The sequence below is a fragment of the Trichoderma citrinoviride genome (assembly GCF_003025115.1).
Source record: "Trichoderma citrinoviride strain TUCIM 6016 unplaced genomic scaffold BBK36scaffold_2, whole genome shotgun sequence".
Taxonomy (NCBI): Eukaryota; Fungi; Ascomycota; class Sordariomycetes; order Hypocreales; family Hypocreaceae; genus Trichoderma; species Trichoderma citrinoviride.
The window spans coordinates 2,301,868-2,323,248 of NW_020194710.1; the positions used below are offsets into that span (position 1 = coordinate 2,301,868).

The 21,381-nt window shown below is 55.2% G+C and overlaps 8 protein-coding genes and 1 non-coding gene across 9 annotated transcripts; 4 read left to right on the forward strand and 5 right to left on the reverse strand.

The window, feature by feature from the left end:
* Nucleotides 1–464: 464 nt before the first annotated feature.
* On the forward strand, nucleotides 465–2,574 carry BBK36DRAFT_1110857 (N-terminal fungal transcription regulatory domain-containing protein; the record flags this gene model as incomplete). The annotated part of the gene is made up of 5 exons (XM_024889638.1): nucleotides 465–524; nucleotides 905–1,189; nucleotides 1,250–1,558; nucleotides 1,627–1,776; nucleotides 1,840–2,574. The coding sequence occupies 5 exons, from the start codon at nucleotides 465–467 to the stop codon at nucleotides 2,572–2,574; spliced, it is 1,539 nt and encodes a 512-aa protein (XP_024753259.1).
* A 438-nt stretch (nucleotides 2,575–3,012) lies between these two features.
* Nucleotides 3,013–3,399, reverse strand: BBK36DRAFT_1110706 (hypothetical protein; the record flags this gene model as incomplete). Its single annotated transcript, XM_024889613.1, has 1 exon — nucleotides 3,013–3,399. The coding sequence occupies one exon, from the start codon at nucleotides 3,397–3,399 to the stop codon at nucleotides 3,013–3,015; it is 387 nt and encodes a 128-aa protein (XP_024753260.1).
* Nucleotides 3,400–4,660: 1,261 nt separating this feature from the next.
* On the reverse strand, nucleotides 4,661–4,761 carry BBK36DRAFT_t32. The gene has a single exon. It is a non-coding gene; the product is annotated as a tRNA-Ile (tRNA).
* A 1,467-nt stretch (nucleotides 4,762–6,228) lies between these two features.
* Nucleotides 6,229–7,083, forward strand: BBK36DRAFT_1596 (hypothetical protein; the record flags this gene model as incomplete). Its single annotated transcript, XM_024897687.1, has 1 exon — nucleotides 6,229–7,083. One exon carries the CDS (start codon nucleotides 6,229–6,231, stop codon nucleotides 7,081–7,083), a length of 855 nt encoding a protein of 284 aa, XP_024753261.1.
* A 916-nt stretch (nucleotides 7,084–7,999) lies between these two features.
* BBK36DRAFT_1156493 (arad-like aldolase/epimerase) lies at nucleotides 8,000–8,877 on the forward strand (the record flags this gene model as incomplete). The annotated part of the gene is made up of 2 exons (XM_024893932.1): nucleotides 8,000–8,258; nucleotides 8,324–8,877. The coding sequence occupies 2 exons, from the start codon at nucleotides 8,000–8,002 to the stop codon at nucleotides 8,875–8,877; spliced, it is 813 nt and encodes a 270-aa protein (XP_024753262.1).
* Nucleotides 8,878–9,372: 495 nt separating this feature from the next.
* Nucleotides 9,373–12,530, forward strand: BBK36DRAFT_1598 (N-terminal binuclear Zn cluster-containing/DNA binding domain-containing protein; the record flags this gene model as incomplete). The annotated part of the gene is made up of 5 exons (XM_024897693.1): nucleotides 9,373–9,785; nucleotides 9,922–10,002; nucleotides 10,060–11,625; nucleotides 11,689–11,885; nucleotides 11,944–12,530. 5 exons carry the CDS (start codon nucleotides 9,373–9,375, stop codon nucleotides 12,528–12,530), a joined length of 2,844 nt encoding a protein of 947 aa, XP_024753263.1.
* Nucleotides 12,531–12,849: 319 nt separating this feature from the next.
* On the reverse strand, nucleotides 12,850–14,262 carry BBK36DRAFT_1166156 (FAD/NAD(P)-binding domain-containing protein; the record flags this gene model as incomplete). Its single annotated transcript, XM_024894868.1, has 2 exons — nucleotides 12,850–13,169; nucleotides 13,266–14,262. 2 exons carry the CDS (start codon nucleotides 14,260–14,262, stop codon nucleotides 12,850–12,852), a joined length of 1,317 nt encoding a protein of 438 aa, XP_024753264.1.
* Nucleotides 14,263–15,426: 1,164 nt separating this feature from the next.
* Nucleotides 15,427–17,326, reverse strand: BBK36DRAFT_1110281 (MFS general substrate transporter; the record flags this gene model as incomplete). The annotated part of the gene is made up of 6 exons (XM_024889567.1): nucleotides 15,427–16,332; nucleotides 16,412–16,483; nucleotides 16,539–16,667; nucleotides 16,753–16,919; nucleotides 16,987–17,053; nucleotides 17,144–17,326. The coding sequence occupies 6 exons, from the start codon at nucleotides 17,324–17,326 to the stop codon at nucleotides 15,427–15,429; spliced, it is 1,524 nt and encodes a 507-aa protein (XP_024753265.1).
* A 1,221-nt stretch (nucleotides 17,327–18,547) lies between these two features.
* BBK36DRAFT_167945 (hypothetical protein) lies at nucleotides 18,548–19,568 on the reverse strand. Its single transcript, XM_024897793.1, has one exon. The coding sequence runs from the start codon at nucleotides 19,561–19,563 to the stop codon at nucleotides 18,565–18,567; it is 999 nt and encodes a 332-aa protein (XP_024753266.1). The 5' UTR covers nucleotides 19,564–19,568; the 3' UTR covers nucleotides 18,548–18,564.
* Nucleotides 19,569–21,381: the final 1,813 nt, after the last annotated feature.

The window sequence follows — 21,381 nt, forward strand, 5'->3', positions numbered from 1 at the left end:
TGCGTATTGACGGGCTGGGGATGTTGGGCCGTGTGTCTGTAGACGCGTCGTCTGATGAAGAAGAAGAAAGTGATGGTTCGAAAGTACTGTACAGATAAACAGTACAAGAGGATGTTGATGTCGGATAGATACATCAGATCCAATGTCCAAGGATGGCGTACCCTCGCATTCATCATCCTCCAGAGGCTGCGCGGCCCCTCACGTGCCTTCCCCCGCGGCACCGGCGTCTGTGATTGGTCTGATTGGCCCTCTAGACCGCCTGTTTCGTCACCGGCGGGCCGCTCGAATGGCTTTTCCTCTTTCTGTCACGACTCTTCGAAAGAGATTCCAGACGAGGCCTCCCAGGCGACAATTGCCTAAAACTTGCAGCCGGGCTTCCATCCTTTTCGTTGTGTTCCCCTTGTTCGTGACCTGTTGATGCCGATGCTGTGAGCGACTCAGCGCGAGAGTGAGACGTGAGAGCCATGCCCAACACAGGCAGACCGAGCCGGGATTGTCACTTGTGCCGCCAGCGGCGAGTCAAGGTCAGTTGGAGCTGATGTGATGTGCCATGAGATGAGATGGGATGAGATGAGATGGGATGTACTCTGCGCCAACTCGATATACTTGCTTGAAGCACGCATGACACACACGAGCGTCTTATATAAAGTGTCCGTGTCCAACGCAGCATTGGAGTGGGTCTACGGCCCTTCTGGAAGATCTGTCGATGCGATGCTGTTGGTCTCTTCTCTGTCTGTCTCTTCTGTGTGTGTGTGTGTGTGTCACCAGGTGGCCCGTCCATACATGCTCTTGGCAGTCTAGCAGAGCTGAACAAACCAACAGCCTCCGTCTGCTTGGCCCGTCCCGTCCCGTCCCATGGCAATCCATCTCACAACGTATTGCGTGCTGACTCCGTCCCCTGCAGTGCGACCTCGCCCGTCCCGCCTGCCAGCGATGCACCAAGTACGGCGCCCAGTGCCCGGGCTATCGGGACCAGCAGGAGCTCGTCTTCCGCAACGCCGATCCCACCGTCGTCAGGAAGCGCAAGAAGCGCCAGGCCTTGACGCAGCCGCAGATTCAGTCCCCCGGCCCCGGTGAGACACCGTCCTCGTCCTCGTCTTCTTCCTCTTCCTCTTCGCTGGCCGACTCGGATCCGCTGCCGGAGCTCGCCCCCAATGGAGACTTTATCATCAACACCTCGACGGGCCTCGTCCTGGTCGACGGCGTCAACTACCATGCGGCGCCGAGGCTCACCCTGCCCGTGTTTGAGCACTGGACGTCTCACTCGGTGCCCATCGTGCTCAATGTCTACTCCAATCTCGACTTCATCAAGAACATGTACCTCAACTTTGCGGACGACGGGCCGCTCATCTGGGCCGCGCATCTCTTCTCCCGCACATACGTGACCAACCTGCAGTACCCGACGTCGCTGTACAGGGACGCCCATCTGGAGACGCAGCGCGAGTTGGGAACCTACCTGGGCAAGACGCTGAAGTTGGTGAGCGAGGCGCTCAAGACGCCCGAGGGCCCTCAGCGAGATGACATTCTCGCCACCGTGTGGCTTCTCACCAATTACGAGGTAAACAGCAGCCCAGTCCCCAGCCATACGAAATGAAGTACTTGAGATCAGGACCTTACACGCGATAGTTGCTCGTTGGCTCCCTTTCTCGCACTGAAACTCTCAGTCCATGGCATCTACATGCCCGAGGTCTGTACAGCATCCTCAAAGCGAGAGGCACCGCGCCTCTATCTACAAACCATGGCCGCATGGCTTTCTGGCCTGCCTACAGCATGGTGGTATGTCTACATAAGCCCATCATAAAAGTGTCCTCGCATTTCTGACTTCGAAATCGCGTACAGCAAATCCAGGCGCTCATCAGTAACACAGAGTGCCCCGCAGAGTCAGAAGAATGGCTCAGCGCAATAAAAGCAGCGCTGCCAGCGCACCCAGGAGAGGGCCTGGGGGTGGCCATTTCACAGTTCATCATCAAGGTCTGCAGTGTGCAAGCTCGCATCTTCAATTTCCTCCGACGTCGCGACTTTCCGGCCGCTTCTAGAGAATATCCCGATCTTTTTGGTCAGATGAGGGCTGCTGAAAAAGAGTTTGAAGACTGGCGAGAATCGAATCCCATCGGAAATCACGTCCTGGAGGTGTACGCAATCAGCCTGTACCAGTCCGCCATCGTCAAGGGGTACCAAGGCATACATCTCCTCATCAACTTCCTCACCCACTACGCCCCGTGTCAGGTCCCCCTCGAGCAGCTCAAGGAGGATCGAAAGTACTGCTTCCGGACGGCGCAGAACGCGGCGCAGGGCATCTTGGAGAGCGTGCCTCGCGTGCTTGGGCCTCTGTCCAATAGCAAGGAGAAATCGCCCAAGGACGTCTTTGATGCATTGCGGGTCATATGGCCGCTGATTGCCGTGTACATCATGAGCATCTGCCGGCCGGAGCAGCGACTCGCCGCGGAGGGCCTCCTCTTTTACATTGGCCGGGAGTTGGGCGTGCGGCAGGCGCTAAACACGTACCCGGACGGGTTGAAGCTGCCGCAGGAGGCGAGGGAACCGCTGGAAGTATCAGTTTTTGAGTCTCATTGAGCAGTTTACATATGATGGGGGAAGTTGAGAATGGGGAGGTGGAAAGACTGTTGTCGTTTGATGATGACGAGGAAAGCCATTTATTTATGTTGGGTATTACATCTGTGTCCCCTTTGCATTTATCCGATACCAAGAAGGCAATTAATGTGAAATGGATATGCAAGATAAGTTGCCGTTGGTATAGAGATGCCACGATGCTGAAGCTCTGTGAATGTGGTGTGATTAGACTTTGCTACTGTTGGTGTTATGGAGGTATTAAATGCGTATTTGAAAGTAGCTATAGAATCATCGCATTGCCTCGTAATTTGACGCGCCGAGGACGTTCGTTAATAAGTCGTATAAAACATGATCCAAGAAAACAGTGACAGAAATCACGCCATAATAAACAACCGAAGCCAACAATCACCACCACAAATCCAAAATGTCCCCCCCGAAAATCTACAGCGGCGTCTCGGAATGCGCAACGAGCAGCCACTCCCCATCGGCGCCCTGGTTCCACGTCGACGACGCGGTGGCGCGGTACTTCTCCTTGCCCCTAGACGCGCGGATCTTGTAGGTGACGACGCCGCCCATGAGGCCGATGAAGTGGGCGCGCATGTCCTCGACCTGGTAGTCGTCGAAGCGGTGGAAGGGCGGCTGCATGGCGTCGTGGAAGGCCTCCTCGTCCTCGGGCGAGATGATGTCCTTGTGGGGGAACATGAGGGCGGCGTCCGGGGCGCAGAGCTTGAGGACGGCGGGGGCCGGGTTGGCCGACGTGAGGGCCGTGCAGAGGTCGTTTTCCTTGCCGAGGAGGTCGTCGCGGAGCCAGTCGTTCATTGCGGGCATGTTGGGCGGTTTTTTGTGTTTTAAAGACAAAAGATTGTTGTTGTTGGCTGTGTTTTGAGGGCCGTGTTAGTTAGGTGATATGGTGATTGTTGCTTGGGTTTATACCGGGGGGAAACGACATACGCACTTTGTGAGTTGTGATGGGAGGCGGGAGATGAAGATTGTTACGGGGGGAGCTAGTTGGTTATTCAGGGTACTGGCACTGGCAATTGCACAAAAGGGAAAGGAAAAGAAGCCATCGCGAGTTGAAATCCGGTCTTCATAACCAGCTGAAAGGATCAAGCAAAAGAGGCCATCTCATGACGTCACGCCCACGGTTTCCAGAAATGACGTTGAGGCTCTCATCTATTTAAAACAGCTGAGCAGTAATAGGGCAGTCACTGTATGTATGCCATCGACCGATGCACTACTGCAAGTAGGAATAGAGCACACTGGGGCACACTGCAATCTAATTGCATGCTGATTGCGGAATTAGCACAAGTTCCCTTCGACAGGGGGGTGGTGACATTGGGATGTCCCTTGGTTTGTGTGGGCAAAGGAACCAAGTTGTATGTATGTACAGTGAGGCTTGTGAGAAGGGGCTTGGCTTTCCCATCTCGGAGGCCGGCAACAAGTAGTCCAAAACCTGGAAATAGTGGCTTGAAAAGCCGTACATACCAAGTTTTGCTTCAACGGGTTCTCCACCACTCATGACAGCCTCCAGGCGTCATTCGCTGATCAGTTGCCGGTTCTAGTTGGAGGGCTGACGCGTGGCAACTGAGGCTTCTCTTGTTGTTGTGCCATCGCATTGTTTGGCGGGAATAGCTGATGGATAGATGCTTCTAGTACTGGGAAGCTGGGTTACAGCTGGCCTGGGAAACAAGCAGTCGAGGGGCTTCATTGTTCATGCATGTTATATGATTCTTACGAGTCTTGACCCATAGGGCAATGAACATCGTGTTGTTTACTTGACCGACTCTATCTTGAATACACCTAACGTGCCTTCGTTGTCGCTCTTGCGTACGACTTCTCTCCGCCGCGCCTCGGCAAGGCGGGTTTGCGCAACGAACACTGTAAGCAATCAGCACCAACGGGTAGGCGGGCATCTATAGGTAGCATCGAGCACAGAAGGATCTGCAATCGCAGTAAAACACCAGGAACACAAGTGAAGAACACAAGAGGATGAAGAAAGACCAAAAAGAACACACAGGACGAAGGAAGTGAAAGAGAGAAAGAGAGGGAAAAAAAGAAAAAAAGGAACGATCGGATGGCACTAGAGCTTTGCTCCCGGCAGGGCTTGAACCTGCGACCTTCGCATTACCAACACTGAGCTTGGAAGCTTGAGTATTAGTACGAAGCTCTAACCAACTGAGCTACGGAAGCCACCTCGCTTCGAGTTGTTGGACTTGTCCCTTATTGACTGCTATAAGCTTACTGGCAAGTGCCGTTCCAAAGCAGAACTCGCGACTTTCCGGTGATGAACTCCTTGTTTCAATCAATAGCCGTTGACTGCAGATGGATCATCTTTCATGAAGTTCTTTCATGGGCATCTTGAACATCCGATGCTTAGCATAAGGGTAACTGCTCAACTGCGCATTAGCGCATTGAAATCTGGAAGCGCAACCTTTCATGCTCTGCCTCTTTTCCATGCCTTGCATACATGATCTCGATTTGCGAACCACTTCAATAACCACTTGATTGGGCGCTTCGCTTTTCAGGCGCGCGGATGCACAGACATCGAAGTGCAGTAACCTGGCTTGAGTTTACCACGAGAGATGACTCTGGTTTCGGAGATATGCAACTCTTGGACGAGAGCTAAGTGAACTCTGTTTCAGCTCGGCGTCTAGATAGCGAGGAGCTGCATCGGTCATCGATGGATTAGGAAAAGGAATTGTAGAAAGGTATGACAGAACTTTGGAGTTTTCTCGTGATTGTTGAACTGAAAGCCTGGGAAGTCTAGATGGATTGATTCCTCGTGAATAGTCTGAGTCGTCCTAAGCCTCGAGACGATCTCATTATGTATTCTCGCATACCATTAATGTCTGTATGTTGGAAAGGACAAGTCTTATCGCTGACGCTCATCAGGCAATGTATAACCCTCGGTTACTATTCTATTCGGAGCCTGTATGAGAGTTTAATGTTCGCCATTCCTAATATTATTCTGTGTTATGTTACTGACCTTGCGAGAGAGCCAAAACAATGCCTGACTTGGGCGTATCGGGGAAACTAATTTGATAGCTGCGGCAGCCACGAAATCGGCCCATCGGCGGATGTGATAGATTGAGTTATGAAGAGACGTTAGACTTTAAGCCCCGGCCTAGACAGCACTCAGCCCATATGGTTTGCACTACAGTACGGGGTTTCACATGGAAATGGTATGTTGAACTCGACATCTCATCCGTCGTTTGCTGACTCGCCCGAAACCCTCGACATCCGAAACTACACATTTGACACTGGCAGTGCATGCCAGCAGAATCAGCTGTTGCTGGCCATTCTGATCCAAGGCATGCACTATGGCACAATCCCACGAAAGGCATTGGCTCTTTGACGCGGGCAGGGCTGGTAGCAATAACCTCTGACGAAAGAATTGAGGAGACTAAGGAGATGGAGACAAGTGCTGGATTCTCCTAAGCTCGGGCATTCCAGGCCAAGATGCAGATATGCAAAAAGATGCTCCTAATCTGACTGCAAATGGGATGACTAAAATGGGAGCGTCTACAGGTATAAATGGCAATTACAGAAGGGGCATGGACGAAGCGGTGTGGCCTCAGTTCTTCTCAGTCTGTGTTCTTGACATCAAGGACTCTCAAAGATATCTATACACACTCAGTGCAATCAATTCACGACACCATGGGTCCATCAATCAAGTGCCTACTTATCCTCTTATCCGCCGTTGCAACGCTTATACAGGCGCAACCGCAAGCAAAGCCATCGCCAAAACTGCTTCCTTACTGCGACATGAACCAGATCCACACCATGGACGTTGCAGGCTGCCGCTGCCGACCTCATTACAACGGCTGCTTCACGCAAGCCAAGACCTGCCACTTGGACGTTCCAAACAGGCATACCAACAGCTACTTCCCCGGATGCACCGACAATGACAAGCTCTGCCAAGGATGTGGGCTTTGGTTCCATACGCTGTGCGACTGCATCAAGGGCCCGTCCGGCTGCGTTCACGAGGGAACGGTGCAGCCAAACGGCAAGCAGGTGTGGTTCCTGACGCCCAAGGACGAGAAGCTCGTCACCACGACGGATATCCTCCCTGGTATCCTAGAGATGGCCAACGATCCGGCAAGATACGAGGAAGGGTGGCTGTTTGCGCAAAAGAACTACAGCCCTGGCAGCGAGGCGCTGGCGCTCAACTCGGTCCGGTCGAGGACGCACGAGCAGTTCCACATTCACGTCTGCAAGAGACCCGATGTCAAAAAGGACCCCCGGGTCTTGAAGATTCTCGACACTGCGCAGCACAACACGGGGCCGACGCTGGAGCGGGTCGGTAACAATGACCTCTGGTGCAGGACGGTGACCAAGGGCAATGGGCCGGTGAAGGACTTCGCCGCGGCCATACAGGCTTTTTTGAAGACGGGGGCGCTCTGTCAAGGGCTTGTTGGGGCGGCGGTTATACGGGATTCGCATGAGAACTTGTGGGCGTGTGTGACTGGGAATCAGCATGGGCCGTTGGCTGAGTTCTGTGCTGCCAAATAAAAGGGGCTGGCTGGGCTGACAGAAACTGAGAGATGTGGTTCAGCACAGGGATATTGCTCTTGTAAGAATGCTGTATGTCGTGGCTTAAGACTGGATCCTGGGAAGAGGCGGTATGGTTGTACTTGATTGTAAACCAGTGCCCTTCATCATGTGTAATTTGACTTCAATAACATGAATCATCTGTTCTCTCTCTAAACAATCACAATGCTAGCAGCACGAAATACCACAACTGCCGGTCTACTTGCCACAGGCCCCAGCCCTACCTACGCGTGTAAGTGAGGAGAGAAATGTTGTATGCGAGCACATGCATGTGAAACCGACCTCGGAGCCCCAACCTGCAGCCCCCGCATCAGCCTCAACCAATGTCTGAGACTCGAGATAACCCCAGATTCCCCAGATTCTGACATTCCATCTCCACTCCTCGCTGCTTTACTCTTTCTCTCAATAGGCATCAAAGTTGTAGTCTCTACGTGTAGTCGTGATAGTCATGGAGATAGTATCCTCCCCACGGCGACATGGCCCGCTTCGGCTAGCTTCGCGGATCTCGTCTCCGGCCCCGCGTCTCTCTTCGCTCTTATCTCCCCGGCTTCGAATCGGTATTCAGTTAGGTCTTACACGTCGTCGTTGACGAATGCTAATACGATTTCGGTCGGAATCAACAAAACACCGTGATAAGGTTTCGAGAGATGTTGTTGAACAGTCTACGCATCTACTTATTGCCCGACCGCCGGCTTTGCGTCAGGCCTGGAAACCATCTAGAAGCACCGTCTGACCTCGGCTCAAGCCACTCTCTCATCATATCTCACATATAGGCGGGAGAATACGCGTAGCTGAGTCTGTCTCTCGTGTCTCGTGTTTTGTGTTTCGCGTACCGTGAGAGAGAGTGCTCTTTGGAAGCGTCACATACCAGAGAAACATGGCTGCAAACGTCGGCAGCAAAAGCAACGGCATATCGCGTCGTGATGAACTGGAGCTCATCCGCAAGTATGTCTACGGATGCCACATCCTGCACCGCTACAACGTCGTGGACGCGTATGGCCACCTGTCCGTGCGCCTGAGCGAGACAGTCTTCATGATGGCGCGGTACATGGCGCCGGCCCTCGTGTCGTCGACGGAGGACATGGTATTGTACAATGTCGAGAGCGGCGAAGCCCTGCAGAAAGACGCACCCAAAGGTCGGTTCCATTCGTCTGTCGGGATACAAGTCCACGGCATAGCGGCTGACTGGATACCATCACAGGCTTCTCTGAGCGCTTCATCCACTCAGAAATCTACAAGGCATACCCCAAGGTCCAGGCAGTTGTGCACTCGCACTCACTCGAAGTCATCCCGTTCTCCATATCGTCGGTCGCCCTGCGGGCGTGCTTCCACATGGCCGGCTTCCTGGGGACCGCCGTGCCCGTATTCGACGCCGCAACAGTGTATCGCGAGAACCCATCGGTCTCAGCAAGTCACGACATGCTCGTCCGGAGCACGGAGATGGGCGCAGCGCTGGCCAAGACGCTGGGACCGGCTGACGGCGAGGGGCTGCCCAAGTATCCGGCTGCGCTGATGCGTGGGCACGGCTTCGTGGTGACGGCGGACAGCATCGAGATGGCGGTGTGCAAGAGCATATACACGATCCAGAACGCGCAGGTGCAGAGGGCGGCGATTGGGCTGGCGGAGGAGGTGCGCTTCTTCAGCGAGAGGGAGGCTCACGATGCGGGCAAGACGGCGATGGCGGGGGCTGCGAAGCCGTGGCCGCTGTGGGTGGCCGAGGTGAAGAACAACAAGCTGTACAAGAACTCCGTGTGAGCGAGACGAGAGCGTAGCATCGTAGTTGAGCCTGATATCGCAGCATAAAGCATGCAACGGTGGCATTGACGCTCAACTGCATCTTGAGATTTGATTCCTGCACGGCGTGCATGAGTGCATCTCGGCAGATGCGGCCTGACGGCCGCGCCTTGGCGTAGACCCTCAATGGCCAAGACCGATCTCGCTATAGCGCTGCAACCCCCCTGTAGCGCGCAGCCCAGCAGAAGGGCTGAGCGCTAATTTGCCACTGAAGAATGCCCGCTAGCCCAGCGTGCAAGCCCCAGCAGCTCCCCCGCACCGCCTGTTCTTTTAGCGCGGCCTGGGGAATTAGGTCGCCCCGTCACCGCGTCTTGCCATTTATAACCCTCGACTCCGTACTCCGATCGAGAAGCTCCCCGGATCTCCTGTCCGCTCACCTCACCCTTTCCCTCTCCCTGTCTGCTTCTGCCCAGAAATTGCGCAGTGGAGAGCGTCCGCGTCTCCCTGCTGACCTGAATGGCTGCATCGCCCGCCGCCGCGTTTCCCACGCCTTCCGTCGAGGCCGGGAGGGGCCAGCATCAGCACGTGTCGCACGTGCCGGCATATGGCCCGCCCCAGCCACAGCCGCCGTCTCACACTCAGTCCCAACACCAGCCACAGCCGCAACCACCGAAATCACAGCCACATCCAGACCTCGGCTTGCACTCTTCATCATCAGCCTCGTCTTCTCACAACCAGCAAAAGCAAAAGGAACAGCAGCAGCAGCAGCAGCCTCCTCCTAAGCGACGCCGGATTGGATATGCCTGCAACCTCTGTCGCACGAAGAAGAACCGCTGCGATGGCGAGCGGCCGTCTTGTGGGCCCTGCAAGGAGCGGCGCCAGGAGTGCGTCTACAGCCCTCAGCGCACCAAGATCTCTGTGACGCAAGAGTATGTCTGTTGTGTCAATTGTTCATGCTCGCTATCTCGAACCGTTTATGCGTATCTGTCTTTCATAACAAGCAGCAAGACACCATGGCCATTGCTTGGCTGTCTCCTGTCGTGGCCCCTTTCTTACTCTTCTCAGGTACATTGAGAATCTGCGAGCGCGGAACCGTATGCTCGAGGAGCATCTGGCCACCCAGCAATCTCAGGGCTCTCACTCGCCGTAAGTCTGACAGCATTCTCCTAGATGGAACCATCAAGCTAAGTGCACAATCCACAGTCTCGAAAGCACATACTCGAAAGAGTCGCCCTTTGCTCCCCGTCTATCCCTAGATCGGCAACCGGGTGATGGTGCAAGGCAACAGCAATATCCAAACCTTTCCTCACCTACATCTACGGCAGAGGGTTCTTCGGCCTATCCTCGTCAGCAACATGATAGGATGGCATCATTCAGTGACCGCTCAACGGCAGCTGTACAGCGGCAGCATCAGTCTGACAGTAATCAACGTGGCGATCAACCAAGGAGTAGTCATTCCGCCCTGCCGGGGGAGTATTTTGGAGAGTCATCAGCTTTCGACTTCATTACGAAGGTGACATCGCCAAACACCACAGATGCTACAGCAGGCAGTTCGGCAGCTGCTGCGACTCCGGCAACCGGCGCCAGCAGTGGTGGTACCGCCACTACCAGCACGACAGCAACGACGGGGAAGTCGGCAACGGCTATCACTGCGAGGAGAAGCATTGCCGAGGCATCTGGGCTCAGTGCCGGCCTGAATTCCGAATCACTGGCAGAGTCGTCCCCGTCAACAGTCGTGTTCGAGGAACTTCTGGGCATCGGCGGGGGTATAGGGGACAATCATGGGAGCAGTGATTTGTTCGAACTGCCTCAACGATCCTTGGCCGACCGCCTGGTGACGTCGTATTTTAAACATCGACACCCCCTGAATCCGTATATACACGAGGGCACATTCCGCCAGCGTTATGCACGGCTGTGGCTCAGCAGAGATGTGGGCGGCGAGGAGGCGGCCCCCAACAACTTGGCCTGGCTGGCGGTCGTCAACATGGTATTTGCGTTTGGTAGCGAGCATGCGCAGGTTCGGCCGCCTTACAATGGAAGCCCAGCCGGCTCAGCCTCAGCAAAGCCAGACCGCGCCCGCTTCTTCAAACGAGCCAAGGTGCTGGCCTTTTCAAGCATATTGCAGGCCAGGATCGAACTCGTCCAGGCGTTGCTGCTGATGAGTCACTATCTGCACGGCTCGCTGGAGCTCAATCATTGCTGGACCGTCATCGGGCTGGCCATCCGCACAGCGCAGGAGCTGGGGCTCTATCTTGACTCTACCAACTTTACAAATGACACTGTCGAGCAGGAGATTCGCAAGCGAGTGTGGTGGGGTTGCTTCGTCATCGACCGCCTCGTCAGCATCAAGGTTGGGCGACCCCCTACGATTCACGACATTCCTGCCATTCGCGTCGGTCTGCCTCTTGCGGTGGATGACGAGTTTCTCGACGAGGCGTCCAATTACACTCAGCCGAGCCATATCCCGTCCAAGATTGAGTTCTTCAACCACATTGTGACACAATGCCGCTTGCTCGCCAAGGTGCTCGACACGTTGTATGACAACACGCCCAGTAGCAGCGGTAGCATTGGAGGCAGCAGTAGCTCATCATCAGCAAGTCGCGAGAACAGAGTTCGCATCAAGATTGACTTGCCGGATCTTCTGGCCATGTCGATCCAGCTGGACGGCGAGCTGGTAGTTTGGCAGAGCCTGCTGCCTCCACATTTGCGCGCGGACTCGGATAACCCAGAATGGCACTTTGAGCGACAGCGAAGTGTCTTGCTCATGCGGTATGTCATGGCTTTTCATCTGGTTCAAGATGTTGTTGGCTGACCGAGCAATTTCACACTTAGCTTTCTTCATATTCGACTCCTTATCCACCGTCAGACACTGCTTTACCACATTTTACGCCGCATATCTGATCCCTTCCAGCTGGATCTTGCGCATCTGTGCATCCGCCGATGTGTCATGGCGGCATACGATGCCATCACCCAGGTGCATCTCTTGCAGCAACACAACCTGCTGTCGTCCTCATGGCACAACTCACATTGTATGTCCCTCTCCCTCAAAGCCAACGCCAATTGCTCATAATCGTTAACCCGGGATAGACGTCTTCACAGCCTTGAGCGTCCTGCTGGTCTACCAGCACCTGGACCCTTATTCGCGCGCAAAGATTGACATACCGCCGTCGTCGGACATCGATAGCGTCATTGGCCAAGGCTTGGAGCATTTGCAACGTGTTGGTGGGGAAATGCATCCCCTTGCTTCACGTTATGTCCGCTCCTTTCAGCAGCTGCAAGCACGGTTGCAGGCGATTGGAACGCTCTCCGCGAATGCACCGCCATTAGCTGTCCGCGGTAAGCAGCCACTGTCAACGAAGGAGGATGGCGCATCAGGATACGGCCCAGCGCGTACGGCGAGCTCTGCGACCGATTCCGACCAGAGCAGTAGCAACATTGATTCGACTACGAGCGGAAGCACCGGTAAAGGATCTGTAGCCATGACAGATCAAGGCCAGGAACACGGCGGAGTAAACTATGATGGCGGGGATGGATACCAGGAGCAGACGGTTGAGTATGGGGCCGATGGCTTCATGTGGGCCGGGTTTGATGACGAGTTTGCGGTGATCCAGAGCGCCTTGCTGGATAGCAGCGGGTGGGGGCCTGGGTTTCTGGATCCTTGGGCGCAGGGATGAATGGGTTGTATGTGTAACGTGGACGCTGAACGTTTGATGTTGGTCATAGTGATCAGGTTATTTGACAGAGTCGAGATGCTCTTCGAGATGATTATATACATGTGATGATCTTCGTGACTGCTCATCCAGTCTCATGGAATATCATCATGTAAGTCGTATTCTTATATTTCGCTCTATATACAATGCCACTACTGTATAAGTAAGTAATACAAGTCGACAGCAGAACTACACCCAAATGATATCATGTACAAGCAACTCAATACGCCAAATATCAACAACCAGAAATGTCACACTGTTCCCGCCCCCCCCCCCTCCACCATCAAATCCCCAGTCGCGTCCTCGTTGCGTTAAAGTCGGCCTCAAGGTCATGGCCCCACACCCACTTCATGCGGTCCTTGAACTTGTCGTGGATGACCTGCAGGCGCTGCTCAAAGACGAGGCCGGCGAACTCGGGCCCCTGCATCTCGTAGACGTCGCCGGCCTGGCGGGAGGTCAGCTGGGCCTTTTGGGCGCGCGGCAGGCGCGTCTCCTGGTAGAGCTTCATGTACGTCTCGAGGCCCGGGGCGGGGTTCTCGAAGAAGGCCTTGACGGCTTGGCCCATGACGAAGGAGTCTTCGATGGCGTGGCCGGCGCCGGAGCCTGTGAAGATGCCCGGGGGTTAGCTTCAGTCACACAAACATCTTTGACGGAATGATGGATTCTACTAAGAGGTAGGGGCTCAGGTTTCATCCTTACCCTGGTGAGGAAGCATGGCGTGGGCAGCATCGCCGCTCAGGACGACTCTCCCGCCGAGATACACCCACTGGTCCAGCAGCTCGCGGTCGTTGAGCTTCCACTTGCCCGGGTTGGGCTCCATGGCGCGGACGATGCGCTGCACCGTCTCCTCCCAGCCGGCGAACTCGGCCTCGACCTCTGCGCGGGGCGCGGTGCTGGACCAGCTCTCGCGCAGGTCGCCGAGCTCCTCCTCGGGCTTGGTGACGAAGGCGACGACGTTGAGCGTCTTGTTGCGGGAGATGGGGAACACGAGGAAGTGGCGGTCGGGGCCGAGCCAGGAGACGGCGAAGGAGTCGTAGGGCCAGTCGCGCTCGACGGCGGCCATGGGCAGCAGGCCGCGGTAGCAGACGCGGCCCGAGTAGCGCGGGTGCAGGTCGTTTGCGCCCTTGGAGAGCTGGCGGCGGACGTTGGAGTGGATGCCGTCGCAGGCGATGACGAGGTCGGCCGAGGCGCTGGAGCCGTCGGCGAAGCGCACCGTCGTCTTGCCCAGCTTGGGGTCGTCGTCGACGATCTCGACGGCGCGCTTGTTGGTCTCGAGGCGGGCCTCGGACGTGGCCCGCAGGTGGTCGTACAAGACCTGCAAGAACTCTGCCCGATGGACGCTCAGCTGGCGCACGCCGTCGCTCGAGTCATCGTCCATGGCGCCGACGGAGACAATCTCCTCGCCATTGTCCCACCGGCGGAGGCTCCTGTGGATGCCGTTGCGGTCGCCCGAGATGGCGTTGGCGGCGGCGTAGACGCCGTAGCGCTTGAGGATGCGGCTCGCGTTGACGCCGATGCCGATGCCGGCGCCGATCTCCTTGTACGCGGGGGCCTGCTCGTAGACGGTGATGTTCTTGCCGAGCGAGGGGATCTGGGTCGACAGGGAGAGGGCCATGGAGAGGCCGCCGATGCCACCGCCGATGATGGCGATGGAGAAGGTTGAGGGGGAGGGGGTTGGTTTGCTGACTATTGCCATGGTTGTTGTTGTTGTTGCTGCCGGCATGTACGTTTGTTCTGTTGTTTGTATTATATATGTGTGTGATGAGTGTGTATGTATATATATATGTGGTGTATTATGCTGAGAAAGATGAGATGTAGGAGGCGCGAGAGCTGGCTCGTTCTATATAGTTGTTGCTGGAAAGTGAGCTTGAGAACAAGCTCGTGTAGAAAGAATGAAAGAAAGATGTGGCAAGAGATGAAAAAAGACGAGGAGGAAGATGAGAGAAGAGATAGGAGACAAGGGGGGAGGGGGGAGGAAAGATGGGAGCTCCGCAGAGGAGAAACAGTCAGATGAGATTTTGTCTAGGGCAGCTCCATCTTTCCGGATCACGGTTATCCTATTCACTCAAGCCGTCGGAAATGGCGGGATATAGTCATCATCGAGCTGAGTCTGAAAGAAAAGAACACATTAGTTTATTTGCTCTTGCGGATCTTTGTTTGATTTTCGTTCAAGGCTAGTAGTATCGTCTTTCCGCGGGGTGAGGGGAGGAAGAGGGTTCGTGTGATTTAGCGGCGTGGGGGGAAACACGTTGGAGGGCGGATCTGGATTCCGGGGGTGTGGAGTGTGGGGTTACAAGATTTGGGCGTTCCGGAGATGGTTTCCGGAGAGGGGAAGTTTGAGATGAACGATGGGGTGTGGGAAGCCATTGGTTCCGGAAGATGGGGCCGCAGCATTCGTGGCTGGGTGATGTATCGTGTGCTAGTATAGTTCCGGGGAGATTGCGAAAGAAGAGAAAACGAGATCCGCAGAATAGATGCTGGGCTTCATTGGGGGAAACGCGGTCACTTGAGCGGTGTCTGACCACCACGATGGGATTTGGAGCTGCTGGGTTTGGTACTAGGTTGAATCTGGAGCCATCGTGGGTCAGGAGCTGGCAGTCGTACAGATCTCGAAGATGGCATGATCCGTGGTCTGATAGCTGTATGATCCATGGTACGAGCTGTAGGCTTCATGATACGATTCACGAAAGAAATTCATCAAGATATGAAGCATATAACAGAGCAATGCACCTTCTTATTATTAAGTCTGCCAACTAGAAGCATATACGTAAACCACACATTTCCATGTACATGCTCATCCCACGAAACCAAACCCCCATCATCAACCACCGCAAAAAAAAGGCATCATGAGAACTGCCCACTACAAGTCCTTGTGGATAGCGGGCACGCCCTGCGCCTTGCGAATCTGCTCGCCCCGGTAAATCAGCAGGATCAAGGGACACCACGTCACAAAGTTGGCCACGGCAAACACCCCCCAGGCGACATCGAAGCCAGCGGAATCGCCAAACGGCAGCGCGTAGAAGCCAATGGTGAAGGCAAAGATCTGCCGGAACAGGTTGATAATGGTCGACACCTCGGCGGCCTGCGGCTTGTAGCAGTCGGAGATGTACGAGTAGGTCAGCGTGGTGCCGGCCTGGACGCCGATGGAGGCGACGGTCATGCCGACGGCGAGGGCGATCCAGGGCGCGTGGTTGGCGACGGAGACGCCGTGGATGATGAGGCCGGCGGGCAGGAACAGGCCCAGGGGCGCGAGGTGCAGGCGGGCCTCGGGCTTGCGGTAGCCGTCGTGGCGGCGGGCGTAGCGGTTGATGAGCCAGTCCGAGATCCAGCCCGTGCAGCACTCGCCGATGATGCAGCCGAGGGTCAGCGGCACGCCGAGCAGGAGCCCGTTCTGCGCCGTGTCGAAGTGGTACAGCCGCTCCGAGATGCTCGACGCCGTCAGCACGAAGACGATGGAGCCGTACGTGTTGGTCGTCATGTAGTAGACGCAGGGGAGCACCACGGCCAGGTACTTGAGCATCTTGAAGTTGGCGAGGAAGTCGGAGCCCTTGAGCTTGCGGTCGATGACCTTGCCGCGGAAGGCGAGCCGCTGCCAGTAGCTGCGGTTCTCGAGCGTGCTGAACTCGGTGCGCGAGAAGAGCGTCTCGGGGAAGGAGACGAGGTAGATGGCGAGGACGGCGCCCATCATGATGGCGTTGATCTTGAAGATCCAGCGCCAGCCTTGGTCCTTGGCGATGAAGCCGCCGGCAATGGGACCGAAGTGAGGCTGCGCAACACACACATGTTAGTTCTGGGGGTTTGATAGACTGGGTTTTGATGAGGCACAGCAGTGAAGGGGAACGTACGCCGTTGGTGAGGGCCAGGGCGTAGAAGCCAATGTACTTTCCACGCTCTCCCTGGAAGAACATGTCACAGATCTAATGACACATTAGCTGACGATTCCACAGGTATGATACGAGGAGCGAGCCTTACCGTGGCACCTCCAATGGCGAGAGCAACACTGGCACCGATACCGACGATGCATCGGGTGAGGATCTGCGTGCCGTACGACGGCGCGTATGCCGAACCAATGTTGGCGCCAATGGCAATCAGGGTGAAGATCTAAAATTTCATCCCGCGCCGACTGTCAGAAAAAAGCACAGACAACACGATTTCAACATGAAAAGGAGCAAGCAGGATGGCCTACCAGATAGGCAGGGCGTCTGCCGTAGAGGTTGACAAAGGGGGTGATGAGCAGGGGCGTCACGCCGCCGAGGAGCGTGTACGAGGTGGTGAGGTAGCTGGCCTGCTGGTGCGTGACGCCGTAGCTGGCGGCAATGGGGCCGAATGCAGCTGGGACCATGCCGGCGCCGACTAATGATATCGCGACGTCATGTTAGTTGCGGTTCAAAGTTTGGCATGGGAAGCGGGAGGTGCTTACACTGCACGACAAAGGCGAGTAGGCAGAGAAGACTGAGGACATAGTACTTGTACCAGTACGGCCAGTTCTAAGGGAATCGGAGTAGCAACGCGTCAGCAACCCGGTTCCAAGGTCCGACGGCGATGTCAAGGAGCAGAGGGAGAGAGCCACGACATACCAGAGGATCATCCTTGTGGTCGCTGGGCTGCGGCACCAGGGGCAGACCACTGGCATCGAGCTTCAGGCCCGAGATGGGCTCCTTGCCTTCCGGATCGGATCCCGTCTCAAAGGGAGACGCGCTCTCCTCGATGTGTGCCGCGGAGGGAGCCGCACGGGTGGTTTTGAAGGCTTTAAAGGCCATTGTGCAAACAACAAGGTTCTTGACCAAGTTGGACGACGGTATGTGATACTGGAAGAGAACAGAATCTGTCTCCTCAGAGGTCAAAGTGCTGACGATGAAGAACAGCCGAAGAAGAAGAAGAAAAGAAAAGAGGGAGGCAAAGCCGGGTATATAAAAAAAGGCCGGAAGCGTTTATTGAACCCTCGACAGACGGTGAGGCTGCTTCACGCTCATCGCGGCCTTCTTATTGTTGGAGTGGTTGAAGCGAAAACGGCGGGAAAGCCAGCTACACTAATAAAGCGGGCGTTTAAGGAGACAAAGAAGAGTTCGAGCAAGTTTATACCATCCGGCGCGTCTAATGCCCCGCGCACAGCTCGCGGGGATTTGGGGGACATCCGGGGTAATAAGCGCTTGGCAAGGTAGTATTTTCCAATTTGGCAAAAAGCTGCCAGGCTCCCGTGGTTGGTGACAGATCGCAATGGAACGCCGGCTGGGGAAACATGACCGATTGGAGCTACTACTACTGGGTACTGTAGTGCTTGATTGAGGGGAATGGGAGGAGGAGAGAGAGAGAGGATACTGTCGTGGAGGGATGTGGCATCCGGGGGATGGTTGGGGAAGAAGGTTGACCGAAGACAGGGCAGGCATGACCACGTGGTGATCCAATAGTCTGGAAAAAGAAGACTGCAAAACTCTGTCCGATTAAAGTTGTGACAGCTTACGCTTGAAACTATTGACGGAGCTTCTGTTCGCGCGGGATGGATTGAATCTACGATTAGTTCTGTCAGTTCTGGACTAGAAGAAGTCCGGAGAGCGTCTCCGAAGAGATGGAGCTTGAACTGGGTGCAGGTACATTGACCTTGTACCCCTTTAGCCTGGTGGGACATCTCCGCCTTTAGTGGACCAGATGGCATCTTGGTGGGGCCGACTTCAGATTGCGGGGGGATTGGGGGGGTACGCTAGCTGTATTGGGACGAGAACGGGGTGTACTTGTGCGGAGGCGTGATCCGGAGTGCTGGGACGGGGAGCCGGAGGTGACGATGCACGGAGATTTGACAGGTTGGACAGCATTGGTGGTGTTTGAGATGTCGTATCTGAAGCCATTCGGTATCTGCCCAGTATGGCAGTTCTATCAGGAAAGAGAATACGGAATAATACATGCAAGGCTAGGCCAAACGCAGCTGTCTACCTACTCTGTACCTACCATGTCCTCACAAGTACACAAGAATCAAGCATCGAAACCAAACATCGACTCTATCCTACCCAATGCGAAAATTGATTCGTCGCACAGGCGCAAACAGCTCCTCAATCGGCACCGTCCGCTCAATCATGTTCTGCTCGTGCAGAAACTGCACCAGCGCCTCCAGCGTCTTGCGGTTCTCCTCCACCCCATACGGCCAGCAGTCCCCGCCAAACGTCTCCTTGATCTCGTCAAGATCGCGCCCCAGCCAGGGCAGCATGTACCGCAGCGCCCCAAGCGACTCCATCCTCTTCCTCGCAATCTCCTTACTGTCCTCGAGCGCGTTGAACAGCGCCGACGCCACGAAGCGGTTCGCCTCGTAGAACTCGCGCCGAAAGGCCACGAGGTGCATGATGGGGAAGATGCCCGTCCGCTTGAAGTAGTCGCTCTCCACGTCCTTGAAGTTGGGGAACAGCCGCTGCACGTGCGGCGCCCGGCCCAGGCACTCGGGGATGTCGGCGCCAATCGTCGCCGCGACCTCGCCGCTCTCGAGCAGGTCCGAGAGGCTCTTTGTCGGATCCGTGTTGCGCGTGATGTTGACGGGCTTGAGCAGCGGCAGCACCGACGGCTGGCCGTGCGAGCCCGGCGTCTCCATCTTGCCCTCGACCCACTCGATGCTCGACAGGTCGACCCCGTACTCGTGCTGCAGGATGCCGCGGATGTACACGGCGGCCGTCATGTGGTACAGCTGCACGCCGATGCGCTTCCCGTTGAGGTCCTCTGGTTTCTTGATCAGGTTGGTGTTGACGCAGATGAAGGAGTGCCGGAAGACGCGCGACGCGAAGACGGGGATGGCGACGAAGCTGCGGTCGCCGGCGACGTGGCGCGTGATGTACTCGGACGCGGACAGCTCCGAGACGTCAAACTCCTTGTGGGCGACCATGCGGTCGAAGATGTCGCGCGGGTGCTGGACCTCGATGAAGTTGACGTCGAGCCCGGGCGTGGGGACTTCGCCCGTGGCGAGGGGGACCATGCGGTCGTAGAGGGCGCAGGCGAAGTTTACGCCGAGGGGGGCCATGCTGTTTCTGCTTTCTTTGACTTGAGAGATTGAAGATGAGTTCCTAGGTTTCGTGATTTCAATGAACTTGTAAGCAGGCGTCAGTAGGATGAGAGCTATCTATTATCTAGAGCTCCGAGAGCTTCTCGAGCTACTATGAGCTTCAACGACGGCCGGCAATGGATTCCGGTCTTGACATGGTTAGACTAGGTACATAGCAACAACTGGATATAAGACGGAAAAGAAACGTTGCTTGTCCCGGCTATTCGCTCCGGAACTAGTCTCTACGAATGCCACCCCAAGGCCGTAAAGCGGCAGTGCCATCTTCAACAACACTTTGCAAAACCCGGCTGGACATGAAGTTGTTCCGCTCGAAATGTAGGGTAGTCCATCATCAAGAGCTCCAGGATGAAAAGGAGTCTGAGAAGAAGAACAATAGTATCCCGGAAAATCCAAGGAACAGCCCCGGATCTCGATGTCGCGCACAGCTCATTCTCCCATGATATCATTCCCAAGCACGGACAGAAAATCTCCCGAGCAACTGCCCATCGAATCACAGCAACGCATATGTACTCCAACATTGTCCCAAGCTGCGGAGGTTTGTCCTAAACCGAGCAACGCACCAGCCACAGCTGAATCCGAGTTGCCTCATCCCTCCCCTTTTACAGCTATACCTATCATGCACTTCTGCATCACACAATCTGGCAGAATCCCATCTCCCATCTGACGCTTGCTCGATGTCATTCTGCGCCACACCCCCCAAAGCCGCCCAGAGCTCAATCTTTTCTTTCTCACCCCAATCCAATCAAACTTGCTGCACAATATCCATCTTTGCCATCTTCATATCCCCAGCGCATGAGATTCCCCATTGAATAGGGCATAGTTCAGTCCTTAAGGCATGAACCATTTCCTTGTCTTGCCCGTCCAAATCCATGGCCGCCCAGCAATCAAACATGACGTCACGTATGAAAACACCAACAACACACAATGTCTCAAAACTTTCGTCCCATCTTTTACTTACACAGATTTTCCAGAGAAATTGATCGTTTCATTTTGTTTTTTTTTTCAGCTCGGCGGTTCAACGTCTCCATAGAACCCCGACCAAGTGGCTTTTGCGTAATGCGAAACCGTCGATCGCCATGTGCCAAAAAGTTGCAGCGGGATTTTCTCAAAAACTGCGTTGCCCTGGAGGTTCCACATTCAATTTCGAAATCGCGATCTCTCCGTCTTGCATATACTGTACATACGTCTTGTCGTGTGTAACAGTACCTTACCTAGGCAGCATGTGAAACCTATTGCAATCTCGAGTGCAACCATACTATCGATACGGTACAACCTCCAAACAAGTCCCATCTCTGGGTCCTCTTAGATCAGGAACTCTGCGTGCATCGTGTGGAATCTATGGGAACCACCATGGAGAGTACCGCCTCGTCACTCGAAAAGTAAAACTTCGATTCCATCACTCGCAGACCGCCAATCCACAAGGCATCAAGGTAGTACTCGTAGTACTAGTAGGAAGAAAAACAAATAAAATGAAACAAAAGATGCCATCATCTTGCTTCTCAGCTAGTTCAGGGCCCCCCCCTGCCCAGTGAAGTCACCATCTCGACGCCCTCGTCCAGTCAAACCGCCCCCCCTCCCTCCTCCCCCCCTCCCGCTTCAGCCAAACCCGCGTTTTAGCGACGGCTAATTCCCAGTCCAAGACAACAACCACAACCTTGACACTCTCCACAGAACCAGTGTAACTGCCAGACCATTTTCACAAAGACGGTAACACGCCCGGCACCGCACCCACACCGATCCAGAGCACACTTCCCTAATTCGTCTCGATTGACCTCA